Source organism: Saccopteryx bilineata, chromosome 10, assembly GCF_036850765.1.
Source record: "Saccopteryx bilineata isolate mSacBil1 chromosome 10, mSacBil1_pri_phased_curated, whole genome shotgun sequence".
NCBI classification, from domain to species: Eukaryota; Metazoa; Chordata; class Mammalia; order Chiroptera; family Emballonuridae; genus Saccopteryx; species Saccopteryx bilineata.
Window position 1 is genome coordinate 13,447,920 of NC_089499.1, and position 19,158 is coordinate 13,467,077.

At 46.2% G+C, this 19,158-nt stretch overlaps 1 protein-coding gene across 1 annotated transcript in view; it reads left to right on the top strand.

The window, feature by feature from the left end:
• Positions 1-19,158, top strand: part of SCN11A (sodium voltage-gated channel alpha subunit 11) — a 136,233-nt gene that overhangs the window by 80,975 nt on the left and 36,100 nt on the right. The window contains exons 11-17 of the mRNA XM_066244425.1: positions 604-661; positions 6,075-6,216; positions 6,757-6,954; positions 7,809-7,982; positions 12,531-12,660; positions 13,571-13,809; positions 18,034-18,201. Of these exons, the coding sequence (XP_066100522.1) occupies positions 604-661; positions 6,075-6,216; positions 6,757-6,954; positions 7,809-7,982; positions 12,531-12,660; positions 13,571-13,809; positions 18,034-18,201 (1,109 nt within the window). The remainder of the gene's footprint in view (positions 1-603; positions 662-6,074; positions 6,217-6,756; positions 6,955-7,808; positions 7,983-12,530; positions 12,661-13,570; positions 13,810-18,033; positions 18,202-19,158) is intronic.

The window sequence follows — 19,158 nt, forward strand, 5'->3', positions numbered from 1 at the left end:
AACAAACGAGCTACTCCCCAGCCTCCCTCCCCAAGTATTTCCACCAGTGACATCACTCCTTTCCACTCTGCGCCCTTGCCACAAGAAGGCTGAACCTGCCCCGGTTTCATATGTACTGAGTCTCACGTGGCCACACCTTCTCCATGTCTGTCTTGGTTAATGAGCTTCTGTGCGTCTGTGTCCACCTTCCTTGGGGGGTGGTCTCAGAGGTGGATTTAATGGTACCCGACTTCTGAAGGGCCCCACAAAACCCCAACTTGACACTTTTTTCTAATGACAAGGGGCCCAATATTTTCTTCTGCGCCCGGGGCCTCAGCCGACCTGAACCCGCCTCTCGGTGGCCTCTACTTCAGTTTTATTTCCAAAGTGGCAAAATGGTGGTTATATTACTGCTTTCTCCTCCTCCTCTTCCCTCCTCTTTCCTTTCCCTCCTTTTCTCTCGCTCCTTCCTGATGGCTTAAGCTCCAGTTCCTCACCAGACACCCACATTGATCATTGTAGAGGGTTCTGAACCATGTTTTAAGTTTAACCAGGCATATTTACTATTCTCTTCCATTTCAGTGGTTCCTTTTTTATCTGAATTTATGATTCTTTTCTTCTCAGACATGTGCCCTAAAAGTGATTCGGAATTCATATCATGTAGAACCTGGTCGAATGACAGGTAAGAAACTTACGTTCTCCATTTTTCTCTGAAGGAGAGCAACTCCAGACCTTTAAAAGCGACGCAGCAGGCAGTCTCCATCTAATGATTTGTGGAAGGCAGTGATGGTGTTTCTCAAACTGTGCTGATTATTTCATAGGCCTAAGCAGGTTTAGACATGTATTATTAAATTCAAAACTATTTCCAAGTGTTTAGAGCAGTGTTCTCTGCCAAGTTATATTGAATTTGTAACTTATCAGAAACCCACTAAACATGTAGTGGTATTTTGACTCTATGGAGTGGATAGTCAAGACTTTCAGAAGTAAGAAAGGACATTATGATTGAGAACCCCATGAATGTCTTGTTTCCTCTTCAGTGGCATCAGCCTGATGCGAGGCTATCTAAGCAGGCTTCTTCTGTCTGCTCATCTGTTGACCAACGTGCCTCTGATTACATGCACAGTTCTATGTGAGTTCGTACACGTTAACCCCAACAGCTGGTAGCTCACTGGCCTTGGGGGGATACCTTTCTCTCTTCCAGTAGTGAGAGACTCAATTCAGTGAAGATTTATTGAGTGTATTTTTTTTTTTTCATTTTTCTGAAGCTGGAAACAGGGAGAGACAGTCAGACAGACTCCCGCATGCGCCCGACTGGGATCCACCCGGCACGCCCACCAGGGGCGACGCTCTGCCCACCAGGGGGCGATGCTCTGCCCATCCTGGGCGTCGCCATGTTGCGACCAGAGCCACTCTAGCGCCTGGGGCAGAGGCCACAGAGCCATCCCCAGCGCCCGGGCCATCTTTGCTCCAATGGAGCCTTGGCTGCGGGAGGGGAAGAGAGAGACAGAGAGGAAAGCGCGGCGGAGGGGTGGAGAAGCAAATGGGCGCTTCTCCTGTGTGCCCTGGCCGGGAAACGAACCCGGGTTCTCCGCACGCTAGGCCGACGCTCTACCGCTGAGCCAACCGGCCAGGGCTATTGAGTGTATTTTAAATTAAGATAATATGCTAAGTGCTCTGACGAAACAGACTGTCATTCCTCAATAACAAATAGGTGTGAAGGGCTATAGTGTGCCAAGCTCTGGGTTCGGCCCAAGGAGCACGAGTGTGAACAGGCAGCTCTGCCCTCTTGAGATGACATCTTGCAGGGAACAGACATAGAGAGAAAGTGATTGAAAGTGGGAGGAGTGTTGTAAGATTGATGTACAGGCACTGAGAGAGAGAACAGGGGAGGTAACCCTGGCTGTGAAATTAGCACAGGCTTTTCTGATGCCACTCGTGGTGGCCACAGATTCAGGTTAGGTCTAACTCACAAAATGTAATAGGCTTTAATTTAATACAAGGCTTACTGAGCTGTACAGAATGATCCTTGACAAGACTTACTGCACCCACAGTACATATCCGGGAGCCCAACAGCTGTCACATACAATGCTTCTTTGACTCCTCATCTACACAAGGCACGTATGGTTACTGTAGGCAAAACCCAAGGTGGGCAAGGCCACCCTGACACACAGAAGCAGCTCTAAGCTTGTGTCACAGTCACAGTTCTCTGGGTGTAGCCTCAGAGTTCAGGAGTTTGATAGAAAACCAACTCAGTATACGTGCTTCCACACTGATCATAACAGCAGTTTTCAAAGAGGTGGCAGACCCAAGGTCACAGACCCAGGCGGGGGTGGTCTGTTTAGTGCCCAGCCTGGCTTTCCATCTTTGCTCCCTGCATCCTCCCCTGAGGACTGACGGTGACTACAGTGTGGCTCTGAAGCATGGGCAGAGGTTCTGGCAGTGAGGAGATGGAGAAAAAGACAGTGGAGACAGCAAGGGTGAAGGTCTCAGGTCATGAGGACATGTTGGGGAGGGTGAGAAGCCCAATAGTTCTTACGCTGAGGGCAGGGGAGACAGGAGCCAACCATACGAGACCTGGTAGCCTGTCAGTGCCAAGGATTTTGATCTGATCACAAAGGAAACAAGACCTGAGTAGATTAGATTTTTTTAAAAAGTTACTCTGGCTGCTATGTAGAGAATTCACGGATAGAGCAGACAAGGCAGCCACTTCGGAGGCTGTGTTAGCACAGGTGAGAGCCATGAAGCTGCACAGTGAAGACGGAAAGATATGGATGAGTGAATTCCAGAGATATTTACAACAGAATGAGCTGGCCTTGCGCACTGAAGAGGAGTGTAAGCGTGTATATGTGCGTGCAGAGGTCTGTGTAGGATAGTAGTGGGAAGTGCAGCGGAGAGAAACTGTTACGGGTGTTTCTCTGGTTTCTGGCCTGACTGGTGACACCTTTGCAGAAATGAGGACACCGGAGGAGAGACTTGATCACTAGCGAGGTTGACGGGAAGGTGTATCCAGAGAGGGGAGACTGAACGAAAGAATTCTGTGTTGCATGGTGACCAGGAAATGAGGGAAGTCCAGTGTGGCACTAGGTTCAGCCCTCACCAGACTCCTGGAAGACAGGGCAGTGAGACTTCACAGAGCTTCACTGAGGTCTAACGGGAAAGAGGGCACAAGGGATGTCCTCCTCCCCAGTCCCCCTAAAGCTAAGCTGCCGCTCATCAAGTGCCACTCTGCCCACCAAGCAAATGCCTGATCAGCTTGTCTGAAACGGATGGAATGTGACTGAGGAGCGCTGGCTAACCCAGTAACTGAAGAAAGCCTTTGGCATAAGGAGGCTGAGATAAAGCAAAAGAAAAAGCGACTGTTGTCTCAGTCAGTCTGGGCTGCTGTAACAAAATACCACAGACCGGGGGTCTTATAAACAACGGAAATTTATTCCTCACAGTCTGGAGGCTGGAAGTCTAGGATTAGCACCAGCATAGTCAGGTTGTAGGGACGTCCTCTTCGGGGTTGCAGACGGCATACCCTCTTTGTGTTCTCACGTGGTGGGAGGAGGACTACAGAGCTCTCTTGGGGGGCTCTTTCACAAGGGCTCCCCCTTGTGACGTGACTACCTCCCAAAGGCCGAAGTAATACCATCACATTGGGAGTTAAGATTTCACCACATTCAGTTCATAAGAACCATGGATAAAACAACATGAATTCAGAGAAGCAAAGGGGCCTTTGAAAAAAAAATTTTTTTTTCCATTTTTCTGAAGCTGGAAACAGGGAGAGACAGACAGACTCCCGCATGCGCCCAACCGGTATCCACCCGGCACGCCCACCAGGGGCGACGCTCCGCCCACCAGGGGGCGATGCTCCGCCCATCCCGGGCATCGCCATTCTGCGACCAGAGCCACTCTAGCGCCTGAGGCAGAGGCCACAGAGCCATCCCCAGCGCCCGGGCCATCCTTGCTCCAATGGAGCCTTGGCTGCGGGAGGGGAAGAGAGAGACAGGGAGGAAAGCGCGGCGGAGGGGTGGAGAAGCAAATGGGCGCTTCTCCTGTGTGCCCTGGCCGGGAATCGAACCCGGGTCCTCCGCACGCTAGGCCGACGCTCTACCGCTGAGCCAACCGGCCAGGGCCAGGCCTTTGAAATTTTAAATGGGGTCCTCCGTGAACTTTTAAAGGATAGTATACACATAAGAACAAAAATAGCTTGTTTTGAAAAAGAAACAGAGAGGAAGAAAGATGTTTGGTTTTTTTTTTTTACAATATGATTACAAAGAATCAATAGTAGAATAAAAGATAAAGTTGAGGAAATTACCCGGAACTTAGCAACAAAAGATAGACACAGAAAATATCAGAATAAATTTCAATCCAGAATTTGTAACTTTTGACAAAGTAGGAATTCTAGTGGAGCACAGAGAAACAAAAGGGAAGAATTAGCAAGGAGATAATAGAATTTCCCTGGGATTAAGATGCAAATCCCTCGCTGTCCCATAAAGTGCCCAGCACAACGGATGGCAAAGGACAGTGCCAAGTGCATCGTCATGGCATTTCAGAATCTTTGGGGGAGAAGATCTTAAAACCAAAGAGGAAAAGGTCATCCACGAGAAACAAAAATCAAAATGGCATCAGAATTGCCACCAGCAACGTAGGATAGTAGCTGAGCTGTGCCTCCATATTTTCAAGGAAAAATGATTTTCACCTGACCTGTGGGCACAGTAGATAAAGTGTTGACCTGGAACGCTGAGGTCACTGATTTAAAACCCTGGGCTTGCCTGGTCAAGGCACGTACAAGAAGCAATTGAGTTGGTGCTTCCTGCCTCTCCCCCTACTGACTTTCTCTCATTCTCTCTATCTCTCCCCCCTCTCTTAAAACTCAATAAAATAAAATCTAAAAAAAAAAAAGGAAAAATGATTTTCAACTCAGAGTTCTATTTCTGGCCAAACTATCAATCAGTTGTGAAGTTAAAGTTATACTCATACATGCAAAACCACCCAGCCTTGTTAAGAAGCTATTTAAGATTTGCTCCAGAATAATGAGGAGTAAAACTTGGAAAGAGCAACACACAAGAGCCAAGAAAAAATATATTTGACCCAGGAGAGCCATTGACACAGGCCACAGTATTTTTCTGTAAAGTGGAATGGGATTGACTACCATAGTGGAAGTTAATCACCAAGGACTAAAATGGATAAATATCGGTATAAGTATTGTATTTAGAGATATGAACATAGAAGGGTTAAAAGTAGATGAATTTAGGATGTGTAAATGATGATTGAAGAAATATGGCACGATATACTTTGCAAATCTTAGGTGCTATGTGATTTTTAAATCACACACGTTTTACTTTGATTAAAATACTACATTTGTTAAAAATTAAGAACGTGCATACCCTTTGCATATCATTTAGATACACGTAATAATGTATGTGACATAGGCAAAGACCTGTGTACAAGATATTCATTATTTGTAGAGTAAAACCCAAATGTTTGTAAAAGCAAAATGCTATTAACAACTGAAATGCAAATATTCACCATTAGCAGAGCAGTTAGATAAACCACAGGACTCTAAGACATGAAAAGAAATGACATTTCTCCTTGTATGCTGATTTGGGAAGATCTTCAAGCTATGTCGTTTCATGAAAAAAGCAAGGTGCAAGAGCATGTTTAAAGATTGCTTCCATTTATGTACTTATGGAAGATGTATATTGATATATATGTGCTTCTATAGTCATAGAAAACTTCTAGAAAGTTACAAAGGTAATGTAAACTGTTGCCTCGAGGAAGTAGCACTGAGGGTCTGGGGAGAGAGGAGACTTGCTATTTATTGTATACCCTTTTGACTATTAATTGTTCATTATGTCACTGCACTTAATTTTTTAATGAAAAACTGCTATTATGAATTTCCTAATCAGTCTACTTGAAAAGAGTCAACGGATACCCGCATTAAGGCTGGGAGGGTTGGCAGGTAGGAGGCTGTGGCCACTCAACACATTCTCTCTTCACCCAGGACTTTTGGGTGTGAGCCTGTGGCCCTCAGAAGAACCAGTGCTTGTGGGGGTGGGGCTGGGATCTAGGGAATATTACCCCTTCTTTTCCCTTTTTTCCATATCCAGTGGCTGTCCCCACAACTACGAATGCAAGCGCACCCAATGTAATCCTGACTATGGCTATACAAATTTTGACAACTTCAGTTGGTCTTTTCTTGCCATGTTCCGGCTTATGACCCAAGATTCCTGGGAGAAGCTTTATCGACAGGTTATCTTTTTTTTTTATTCTTTCTCTCTCAATATCTCAATATATCTATCATTTATTTATAATCTACATCTATTCTTCACCTTTGTCATTTACTCCTCATCCTTTCATTGTGCTTTAGAGATTCTATTAGAAACATCAAAAATGTATAAACATGATATACGGGAGAACAGTGCACAGACACTTCTCTTTCTAGAAATATGACACCTCTCTAGATTTCCTCTTGCCTAAAGTTCTACCACTAAGCATTTCAGTTTTCACGAAACGTTGCTATCGCTCTTCCTTTATTAATTTCAAAATGCAAATACTCTCGAGAAGATCATAGGAAATTCACTGAGTCTTCCATGGGGACATATGGATGGCATCTCTTCTCAGAGAGACAGGGCATCAGGAGCCCCTGGTTGACTATAGATGCTGCTGTGAGCAGCTGAGCCAACCAGTGCTGGGGTAGACCAGTTGGTACTGTTCCGTTTCGACTTGAAATGATGTCAACCTTGTGTGGAAGGAGGCTTCAGATGCCAGTGTGTGCTCTCTCCCTTGCAGACCTTGCGCACCTCGGGGCTCTTCTCAGTCTTCTTCTTTGTGGTGGTCATATTCCTGGGCTCTTTCTACCTGATTAACTTAACCCTGGCTGTTGTCACCATGGCTTATGAGGAACAGAACAGAAACGTAGCTGCTGAGACGGAGGCCAAGGAGAAGATGTTCCAGGAAGCCCAGCAGCTGCTAAAAGAGGAAAAGGAGGTAGTTGCTCATGGGGTCAGACAGTGGGCTCTACTTGAGGGGACTCCAGAGGCCATGGGGCCTGAGGTTTAGGCTGCTCTATGAGGCTTGGTCACAGCATTCTACCTACGGGTGCTATTTTGAGAACTTAAGCCTCTTGCAGACTGGCTCTGCTGCTATCTCTCACTAAGATGCTCAGGCGTGGGGCTCTTGGGAATGGGGAACCCTTGGTGTGGTTACTCTTTGACCTTCTGAAACCTGGGCTTTCTAGGACAGATTCCAGATTGCTGGCTAGAGGAGATATATAGTCAGGCTCTGCCCCAGGCTTTCTTGTGGCAGTTTGGGGTTGTTTGTGTCATCTATTTAAGTCAATTATGGTGACTCTAGAGACAACAGCCATGATCATCTCTCTTTTCTTGAAATTTCTGTCACATATATAGACCATTTTCATTGTTTCCCTGGTATCATTACATTTTTCCAGTTCAGTTCTGAGATATTCAGAGAAGGAACCATGTTTTCTGCTCCTCACCCTCCACAGAGATTTGTCAGGGGGAAGCCTATTGTAGTGCTTAATATGTGCATCACAGGCACAAACATTTATTGAGTGCCTAGCACACACTGGACACTGCTAAGGGTCAGTGATACAGAGATATGAAAGAGTCCACCCTGCCTCAGAGGGCTGCAGTCCCTGAGGGCAAATAGGACATGTTCCCCAGGATAATATGGCAAAGCCAGCATACTCCAAGTAGGTGATGAGCAGTGCACACGGCGCAGTGCTACCAGAAAAGAGGAGAGAACGTTCATGAAGGTCAAGGTCATTTGCATTTTATGTAGGGAGGTATAATCTGTTCAATTGCTTTTGTTCATTTTCTAAGGCTCTGATTGCCATGGGAATCGACAGAAGTTCGCTTAATTCCCTTGAAGTATCATCTTTTTCCCCAAAGAAGAGAAAACTGTTTGGTAATAAGAAAAGGAAGTCCATCTTTTTCAGAGAGTCTGGGAAGGAACAGGTTCGAGGATCAGATTCTGACGAAGATTCCCCCAAAAAGGTAAGCAAGTGTTGGCCAAGGAATTAATGATAGGTCAAGTTGTCAATCTAATTGAAAGGATTCATTCATTCTTTTACTCACTTACTCATCCGTTTGCACATGCTTTTCTTCACTCATGTGTCCATTCAATTAGCCATTTATTTACAGGCAGCTGGTTGAAGTGTAAACTGTGTTTACTATCTGCTTGGCTCTGGGGTAGGCCCTGGAGATACCTGAGATGTATAAGACAAGCTAATAACCACACTAAAATAAGATGTATAAGACAAGCTAATGACCACGAAGACACACTAAAAAGGAGGCAGTCGCTCTTCACTGTGATGACTGACGAGATTGCTGTGGGAGAACAGCATTCTCTCCCAAGCAAACCCTGAGGCGGCAGAGTGCAGGCAGAGTAGCAAACCCTGAGGCGGCAGAGTGCAGGCAGAGTAGCAAACCCTGAGGCGGCAGAGTGCAGGCAGAGTAGCAAACCCTGAGGCGGCAGAGTGCAGGCAGAGTAGCAAACCCTGAGGCGGCAGAGTGCAGGCAGAGTAGCAAACCCTGAGGCGGCAGAGTGCAGGCAGAGTAGCAAACCCTGAGGCGGCAGAGTGCAGGCAGAGTAGCAAACCCTGAGGCGGCAGAGTGCAGGCAGAGTAGCAAACCCTGAGGCGGCAGAGTGCAGGCAGAGTAGCAAACCCTGAGGCGGCAGAGTGCAGGCAGAGTAGCAAACCCTGAGGCGGCAGAGTGCTGGCAGAGTAGCAAACCCTGAGGCGGCAGAGTGCAGGCAGAGTAGCAAACCCTGAGGCGGCAGAGTGCAGGCAGAGTAGCAAACCCTGAGGCGGCAGAGTGCAGGCAGAGTAGCAAACCCTGAGGCGGCAGAGTGCTGGCAGAGTAGCAAACCCTGAGGCGGCAGAGTGCAGGCAGAGTAGCAAACCCTGAGGCGGCAGAGTGCAGGCAGAGTAGCAAACCCTGAGGCGGCAGAGTGCAGGCAGAGTAGCAAACCCTGAGGCGGCAGAGTGCAGGCAGAGTATCGAGAAAGTGACCCCGGGGAGCCCGGAGGGCGGAGGGGAGGAGAGGTACGTGGACGAGAGGGTGGTCAGCGGAAGTGCATTTTCAAGCCCGGTGCCCCTGACAATACGATACGTGGAGTCTAACCTCCCTGGGGAGGGGGTGCTAGAGTATTTATACCCCAGCTTTGGTCCATCATTGGTTCAGGACTGCTGGGGTCCGGAGACAGTGAGTTTCCTGCATTTCTGACTTGCGACAAAGGGGAGTTTGGGTCACCAGAGAAAGCCCTCAGCTGAGGCCCAAAGATATATGGAGTGGTGGGATTCAGATAGCTTAAAAACCAGTTCTCTGCTCTGATGACCTTTTTAAGTATAAGAAAACAATATGCAGAAAGGTAGTTTATTATTTCATGCATTTAATACTTAAATAAGAACAATATAAGAGGTATTCAAAACTAGATTATGTTATAAGAAAGTTCTAAAATATTAATAAAAAATATTAAATAATACCTGACAAAAAAACAATAAAACTGTTATGTAAGATATTTCCATATTGCTTCTTGAATCTGGGGCATAACACAAAGCTAAAACAAATAACAGCTTGTTACCCTGTGGTTATTTAGCACTTTTTCTCTTTATGTTATATGTTTTACAAAGTAATAAATGCAAAGGAATTAAAATGTAATATTTCATCAAAGGTATAATGAGTTTTATGAAATGAATAAGTAAATATTACAAGCATAGTTCTGTCAAGTTTTTTTCACCTACGTACGGAATGAACATTACTACGGGCATTTATATAATATGCTCTTGCGCAGATGAACATTAATAGAGTAAGGAATGTAAATTTGTGATTTCCACATTGAGTGGCTGCCCAGGTGCCCACCTTAGAGAGAACCCTGATTACAAGTGCCATTTTGACAACTGGTTTGCCAAACTCAACAAAAAATCCAGTATCAGTTCTGCTGAACCAGTGTGAACCGGTTGAATCCAGCACTGGACATATGGATGAGGCCAATAACAGCATCTACTTCAGATAACCAACTCAGACTTGGTGAGGGCGAGGGAGGAGCAGATCAGGAAAAAATTCCGAGGAAGCAGTATCAGAGCTGCAAAGCTGGATTAATAAGCCAAAGGAAAAATTGAACATGACAGGTAGAACACCATGCGCAAAGGCAGAGGCTTAGAAGCAAAGGAAAGCAGGAGAATGGGACCCAGTAGAGAACTTGCCTGTGTACGTGTGATAGGCTGAAGGGGTGGGTCACAAGAGGCTGTAGCAGTAAGATGGGAGCCGTCACAGAAGGCCTTGGACCCAAGCTAAGCAGGTCACCTTTTTACACTGACAGCAAGGGGTTAAGCAGCATTTTTAAAAATTTATTTATTTATTTATTTTAGAGAGACAGAAAGACAGACAGATAGGAAGGGAGAGGGATGATAAGCATCAAATCATAGTTGCACCACCTTAGTTGTTAATTACTTTCTCATCTGTGCCTTGACTGGGAGCTCCCGCCAAGCCAGTGACCCCTTGCTCAAGCCAGCGACCTTGGGCTCAAGCCAGTGACCATGGGGTCATGTATTTGATCCCATACTCAGCTGGTGAGCCTGCGCTCAAAGCCGGTGACCTCAGGGTTTTGAACCTAGGTCCTCCACATCCCAGGTTGATGCTCTATATCCACTGCACCACTGCCTGGTCAGGCGGTTAAGTAACATTGAAAAGTTTTAAGCAAAATAGTGATATGACCAAGTTTCCAGTTTTGCATTGAAGAGTGAGGATTGGCAGAGGGCAAGACTAGAGTCAACCAATTAAGTTGTTGCAGTAATCCAGTAAGAGGTGAGAGTAGCTAGTGCAGGGGGAGTGAAGAGAGATGAGCAGATTACAGTGCTCTCCAGAAGATAAAACTTGACAATTGATTAGCTCTAGAGCAGGGGTCCCCAAACTTTTACGCAGGGGACCAGTTCACTGTCCCTCAGACCATTGGAGGGCCAGACTATAAAAAAAAAACTGAACAAATCCCTATGCACACTGCACATATCTTATTTTAAAGTAAAGAAACAAAAGGGGAACAAATACAATATTTAAAATAAAGAACAAGTAAATTTAAATCAACAAACTGACCAGTATTTCAATGGGAACTATGCTCCTCTCACTGACCACTAATGAAAGAGGTGCCTCTTCTGGAAGTGCGGTGGGGGCCGGATAAATGGCCTCAGGGGGCCGCATGCGGCCCGCGGGCCGTAGTTTGGGGACCCCCTGCTCTAGAGGGTAGGGATGGTGCCCAGTTTGTGGCTTTGTTGGTTGACTTGTGGGGGGGAATTTGCTGGGACAGAAAAGGAACTTGTTCTGGGGATATTGAAGATGGCAAGTTTAGTTTTGGACTGTCAATTTTGAGGTACTTGTGGGGCATCCAAGCAGAGACAGAAGTCAATTGGATATGCCAAAGTAAAGTTATGGGGGATGTGCAGTGGGAAAAAAGGCGCCATTCTTATCATTAAGGTGGGAGATGTTTAAACATGTTTGAGTTGTGGAGAGAGAAGTCAGAAACAGGGAAGATGTTGAAGGCACAGGCCAAGGGAGTAATGGCTAGAGCCACTTTCCTGGGCTAGCAGGTAGGTGAAGCGGGCAGCAGGGGCATGTCTGGGGGTGGGAGGGAGGGAGTGGAGGCGCCTTTGCAGAAGGAGCTGGATGGACCCTGTCCACTGCTGTGAGCGGCTCTCTGGTGCAGGGACAGTGTTTAGAGGCTTCTTTGCTGTCGGACCACAGCATATTGAAGAGACTGCAAACATTTAATATTTTGAAAGTTTCTCCTTGTTCCCCAAAGACCCAAACACCTAATATAAAGTGTCTGTTCCCTTAAATTAGAACGGGAAAGAGCTATAGAAAGATTACAGGTTGCCTTTCGAATAGCTTATCGCAAAGGGATAGTTCCCTCTAGAGCTCTGGTTGGTCAGAACTTTTGGGAAATTAGTCATTGTTTCTCAAATTTCCTGGATAGCTGAAGTTTATGTCTTTTAACTGCCAGAGAGTTTAGGGTTTAGGTAAAGCATAACCTGAGAAAGTGCTTGAGGTTTAGTACATAGGTTTTGTGATACTCATTTTGACTGTTCTTTTCAGTTACTAACTGTTTCACAACCTATTTAGGCCGCCATTCAGGGCACTTCACTCTCTGGCCCCACAGCACCTCTCTAAATTTACCTGCCCCTTGCAAACAGTGTTTCCAAATCGTATTCTCTGTTTGCTTTCTTACCCTGAATCCTTGCACATTAGTTTCTGTAAAGTTTTGTTTGCTTTTGGTTGACAATGTATAAATCACAAATAACATTTTCTGTAGGTAGGCCTCTAGAAATGTTCATACAGAACAATTATGAGTGATCAAACCATTTTTATCCTACTTATTAACTATGAAATAAGAAAAGTGAACATTTGTCATGCCATGATATTGAAATGAGTCCACCCATTATAAAATATTGAACATCTTTGCTGTACGTGGCGCTGAAACTCAGGAGTCTGTGAGGTTTCAGGGAGAGGCAGCTTCCATGACAAGGCCCACCATGTCCTCTTTTACAGCCACAGCTCCTAGAGCAAACCAAACGACTGTCCCAGAACCTGTCGGTGGACTTCTGTGAAGAGCACGGAGACCCCTTTCAACGGCAGAGGGCGCTGAGCGCGGTCAGCATCCTCACCATCACCATGCAGGGTACGTTCTGCCTCCCAGCCCAGGGGAGAGCCTAATCGCCATGATGTCCTCCCGCTCTCCCTCTCGTCAGCCCCCCAGAAGCTCTCTGCAGCCCACTGTACTTCTTGCAAAGAGTGATTTCTCGTGCCTTCTTGGAGACTGTAAGCCAAGTATGGGAACCAGCTAGATAGGACCAAGAGCACAGACGGAACCTCCTGCGTAGGCCAGGCAGTCACAGGAGGTTTTAGTAACAGGGATAGTTAGCCCAGAACAGTGGACATAGACGTTTCCAGTAGGTGGCAGCTGTCATTGAAGTTAGGGTTAGGAATCTGGCCTGGACGATAGAAGACCTGTGTAGACAGGCTAGATCCATCTGACAGACCTGGTAAACAATAGGTTATAGGGACCTAACTAAAAGGGTTTGTATTCAAGGGCAGGACTCCAGTTTCTGCAAGGAGAGCGTCAAATGGGTCACTTAGCATTTTTGCTCCTACCTCCCTTGGCTTGCGTGAGACCCCGAAACAGTGCCAGGGAAACCAGAGGTGCAGCTGCTCTGGGACCTGAGCAAACAGGTGCTCCTGTCTATCTTCTCTCCTGTCTCTGAACCCTGATAGCTCCTGTGCCCCTGTTACAGCTGTCAGCATGGTCTGCCTTGAGTGAGCATAACGTGGGCTTGTGTCCGTCTCTCGTGGGTTCATAATACAAGTATAAAGACTTGTATACAAGTATAAAGACTTCATGTACTTGACTGTCCACAAGGAAGTTGCATGTGGAAAACCTTTCTGGCTACTCCAGTCAGTGTCCTTGTTAGCTGATCACGTGTTGTCACAGAGACCCTAGGAAAGAGGGAGGAAGGAGTGCACTCAGGCACGGAGCAGCCAGGCTGGTTCAGAGACAACTCCTCGCCTGCTCTCTCGTTCTCCTCCTCCAGAACAAGAAAAATCCCAGGAGCCTTGCTTCCCATGCGGGGAAAACCTGGCATCCAAGTACCTCATCTGGGACTGTAGCCCGTGGTGGCTGTGCTTTAAGAAGGCCCTGAGGACCGTGATGACCGACCCCTTCACTGAGCTGGCCATCACCGTCTGCATCATCATCAACACTGTCTTTTTGGCCATGGAGCATCACAATATGAACAAAGATTTTGAGTCGATGTTGACTACAGGAAATTTGGTAACTTCAGGCTTTTTAAAGTATAAAACATAATTCAAACTTTGAATTCTCCCTTTTAAAGTCTAAACATTTTGTGAGTGGCCCAACCTAACCTAGCTCTTTAGTCACCTTAAGCGGAGTAAAGGGAAAGATGACTTTTAGGGTTCTGTGTTTACCCAGTTCAGTAGTGTCCGTGGGTCCTCTGTGGGCCACTCTAGCATGTTAAAGTGACTTTTTAGTCACTAAAGAGTCATCCAGTGGTAACCCAGAAGCAAGTAGATATCTTTTTTATTTATTTTTATTTATTTTATTTTTTACAGGGACAGAGAGAGAGTCAGAGAGAGGGATAGATAGGGACAGACAGACAGGAACGGAGAGAGATGAGAAGCATCAATCATCAGTTTTCGTTGGGACTCCTTAGTTGTTCATTGATTGCTTTCTCATATGTGCCTTCAGCAGACTGAGTAACCCCTTGCTTGAGTCAGTGACCTTAGGTCCAAGCTGGTGAGCTTTTTTTTTTTTTTTTTTCTCAAACCAGATGAGCCCACATTCAAACTGGCAACCTCGGGGTCTCGAACCTGGGTCCTTCCGCATCCCAGTCCGACGCTCTATCCACTGCGCCACCGCCTGGTCAGGCGCAAGTAGATATCTTAACATGTCAACTATTTGGGTTAAATAATTAAGAAAACATATCCATAGGCCCATAGTAATGAGTACCATGGTCCCTGATGATACTGATGACATCGTTTGTCAAACAATAATGTGACTGCCATTGCTAGGTGTTATTCCCCTGGAAAGATGAGTAGGGGTCTGGCAGCTGTGGGAGGTTTGCTCTCTTGGAAGGCGTGTCTGGGCTGGTGGGGCGGGGTGGGGGTAGGGTTTCAGACCTGAGCCTGCTTCGGCATCTCTCTCATTGGATGGAGCTAGTCTGTTACATTGGGAAAACTAAGGTAAATGACCAGACTTCTCATAGTTCCTGCAGAAGCCGTTCCCCCCACCCAAAAGATAATTAGTTTCCCAAATATCAGAAATAACAAATAATTACCAACTGAATGTTCTACCCTAATTAGTTAGTGATTTAATGGACTAGAAATCTTACCAGCATGTCTAGTTCTTTCTTCTTAAAGCTTTATTTTGTTTTTTTTTAATTTAAAAAGCAATACACCCTTTTAAAATTTTATTTTAAAAATAAAGGAAAATAACAGAGGAAGGAAGTATGAGGGAACTCATTTCCTATGGTTTTACTGGAAATAATAATCATTTTTAGCTTTGCCGAGTATTTCCAGGCAGTATATATGAATGCATGTGTGGATGGATGGATGTCTTTTCTAATTCATTTTTTTTACCTTGATGAAAACCCACTGTAGCTATTCAACTAGGAGTTGGTCCATAGAGCTACTTCTGTGCATCAGGTTTAGGATGGTGTAGAACTGAAGACAGGTAGCTCTCAACCTCAGTTCCACATTCCCCCTGGGAGGAACGGGGCTACAGTAAGACCACATACAATCCAAGGCCAGGTGGTTCTCCTTCCAGGCAGCTTGATCTAAGTTCCTTTCCCCACACTGCCTTTGGGAAGAGATGCCCCATGGGTGTGCATGGATCACATTAGATTCCATGCTGAATGTTAAACCTAACACACCTTCTGACCGGTGAGGCCTTCTGGGCTCCAGGCCAGTGCACCCAGCTATCTCCTGCTCAGGTATTCCAAGAATGGGCTGATGCCTCGGTTCACTTGGGAGCAGAATGCTATTGCTTCATGGCCGTGCTTCCTGCCTCAGCAGGGTCAGCAGACCCGTCTTTCAGCAGCTCCTGGTGGGGGGAGTTACTGGATAAGTTCCAGAGGGTCCCCAGAGAACCTGGAGTCATCCCTTGGACAGGGCTTTGCAGTTGCAAAGGTGGTCTGTCCATCACTTCATCAGCTGGTCCAACTGTGGAAAGCAACAAAAACCTTTCTCTCAGGTTTCCCACCAAAGACACATCCCGGATGTTGAGGAGAAGCTGCATTTTGCAGTCATAGCAGACTAGTTAAGTGATTTGTCTTCTTTACCCTCTCCAGAGGCAGAAGGAAGCACAGGGACATTGTTGGTGTCTGAGGACACAGGCAGCAGCTGCACCCCAACTCCTGAAAATTGATGAGAAACACACAGAGCTGGCCACCTCGCCTGTGCTTCCATTCCACGTGCACCATTCCCTAGACATGCAATACAAAGATGGCAGCCACCCCTCATTATGCCCTCATGGTGCTGATTGAGGGAGGCCTGGGGGCCTCGACTTTTAAACCACACATCCAGAACTCCCTCCCTGATGGTGGACCAGGATTAAGCTGGCGGATGGAGTTCTCTGCCACTGGACTTGGAAATGGACGCTCTAGGCTTCAGGATTGCTCTAATCATGGGAGAACATTGAGCTCCCAAGAAGCGCATGTATAACAATTTAATTGGATTGCAACACCAGTGGTCCCAAGGCTTCAGAAACTGTAGGGCTAGACACCCAAAGTCTGAAGGTGAAAGGAGAAAGACAATATGTCAAAAGGAGACAAGGATCACTCCAGCACGATGAACTAGAGCAGACAGCACTGCCTGCCTCTAGGCACTGCCGGCGGCACTGGGCTGGGGCAGGCAGCAATGTTTAAAGGGGAAAGATAGATATGAGCTTTGAATTTCATTTGCCACCCTTGATTTCTTTTTATTTGCCTATCATGGATTTATCCTTACTAATCCTCTTATTTTAACTTACATTGAAATTGTATTTTAGGAATTTAAAATTATATCATAAGTAATTGAATTATTTATAAAAACAGATCATCTGTTACTTTTAATAGAGAAGATTTAGTCATTAATAGGTTGTCATTTTTCTTTTCCAGAATTGTGGAGGATAATCTTATAACTGACATTTTAAAAGACTTTAACCCTTTTTATATTACCTTATAATTTTGATACCGTTGTTATTTTCGTTGTTATTTGTGTGTCTGAGACGGAGACTGCGTTCTTCGCTGTGAGGAAACGCTCGGGTTTGTCTTCTGCAAAGATGGAGAAGACAGAGATAGCTTTGAACTGAGCTCTGCTTAACTTGCAGTTGAGCTCTGCTCAGCACTTGCAATTTTCTCAAGTCCTTATTTTCTTAATTATCAAAAACAAGACCAAGACACATAATTTAGCACTTCCTGTTACTCTTAGCTCTCCTTTTAATTCTTTGATATTTTGTTCTGGAGTGAAGAGCCCTGCATTTCACATGAGTTTTTAGGATTATATTCCAATTCACTAATCCTTCTTTCGATCATAATCAGTCTAAGATTTATCCTCTAAGTGAATTGCTCAAAGACATTTTTTTTTTTTTTTTTTTTGTATTTTTCTGAAGTTGGAAACGGGGAGGCAGTCAGACAGACTCCCGCATGCGCCTGACCGGGATCCACCCAGCACGCCCACCAGGGGGCAATGCTCTGCCCATCTGGGGCGTTGCTCTGTTGCAACCAGAGCCATTCTAGCGCCTGAGGCAGAGGCCATGGAGCCATCCTCAGCGCCTGGGCCAACTTTGCTCCAATGGAGCCTTGGCTGAAGGAGGGGAAGAGAGAGACAGAGAGGAAGGAAACGGGGAGGGGTGGAGAAGCAGATGGGCGCCTCTCCTGTGTGCCCTGGCCGGGAATCAAACCCAGGACTTCTGCACGCCAGGCCAACACTCTACCACTAAGCCAACCGACCAGGGCCGACACTTTTCTGTTCTTAATGATATTTTTCAGTTCTCTGCTCTGGGCCCCCTTTTAATTTTTTTCTGATCGAGGTGTTAAGATTGAGTAGTTAGCTGAGCGCCTCCTGGATTCTGGCTTATGGAGGAATATTTATCTTTAATTTTTAGTGCTGTTGTATAATTCCCCTTTTTGGAGTTTTTATTGATATTTTAAAGAATTCAGAGGAATTGATCGACACTTCTTATCACTCTGCCACCTACCAAGGAGACAGCTTTGTCTTACTTTCAACAGGCTGAGAAGTGTTTTTCCTCCATCCTGAGATGTCTGGGAGCTTGGTGACATTGGTCTGGGCACCGTGGAAGGGGGTGGAGGGAGAGCAAAGGTAGAACGGAGTTCATGCTGTTAAATGTCTTTTGTTCATGGATTTTAAGGCACATTGTGCAACCACAGAAATGCATTTTATTTCTCTGTAACCTGTGTAACTCCCTGGGATCATTCTTAAAAGTGTGTGTGCAGAACGAGGTAGCTTCCTTTTCTCACTCTTCCCTGTCTCAATGTAGGTTTTCACTGGCATTTTTATGACAGAAATGTGCCTGAAAATCATTGCTCTCGACCCCTACCACTACTTTCGCCGAGGCTGGAACATTTTTGACAGCGTTGTTGCTCTTCTGAGTTTTGCAGATGTGGTGACACAGAAAAATTGGCCAGTTTTACGTTCCTTTAGAGTGGTAAGGCACTAATTTTCTTATTTTGCCGAATAACTTAACAGCCATGATCGAAAAGAATCTTAGGTGAGTTCAGTGGCTATTTTGGATTAAACTTGAATTCATCTTATCTTAACCAGAGAATCCAAAATGTACTCCCTCTCTTCCTCCCCTCCCTTTTCTTCCTTCCCTCCTCCCCTCCTCTCCCACCTACCCCCCCCCTCAGGTTTTTAATATCCTTGGAAGTGGGGGGTTCTTCTCTCAGCCAACCCCTACTCTCCCCTCCCCCCTCCCCCCTACCAAGTGACCCTCTAGGCAACCAAATTGTGCCTTATGGTGTCAGGACTCTGCCCTTTGCTGTGTGTGTGACCCCTCCAGTGATCTCTTCCCCCACGGAGCTCTGAGCCAGGCACCCTCATGTCAGAGGTCACCGAGGGGGTTTAGACTCCAGAGCGCAGGAGAGGGACCTGGACCGCGCTGCCAGCCCGCGCTGTCTCACAAGTCCCTCCTCATGGCGCCTAGTGCCACATTCCACATGCCATAACCGTGGAGGCATCCTGGCAGCCTTGGCAGAGCACCTGGCATTAGCTCACGCAGGACAAGCTCAGAGATGAGGAAAGCACCGTCTTCAAGGAGTTTGCAGTTCAGGGATGATACGAGACAGGCTCAGGAATGGCGATGAGGCAAAGTAGAGTGTGACCAAGCCCATACGAGGGATGGTTAGAAAGTCAGAGAGAAATAGCATCTGAGTGGGAAATAGGGAAACCACAAAAGGTAGCTTTGGTCCTATTTCAAAGGCTACTTTGGCATGGATAGAGTTCCTAAGCCTGTAGAGTGAGACATCTGATTCGGTTCCCTAAGTGTACATTCTATACTTGGGATATGCTGGGAGAGCGTACTGCTCAAACTCGGGCACGGTGAGGCTGCTCTGCTCAGGTTCTGTGGGGGCGCAGGCGAGCCACAGGCTTCGGCCGGGAACGC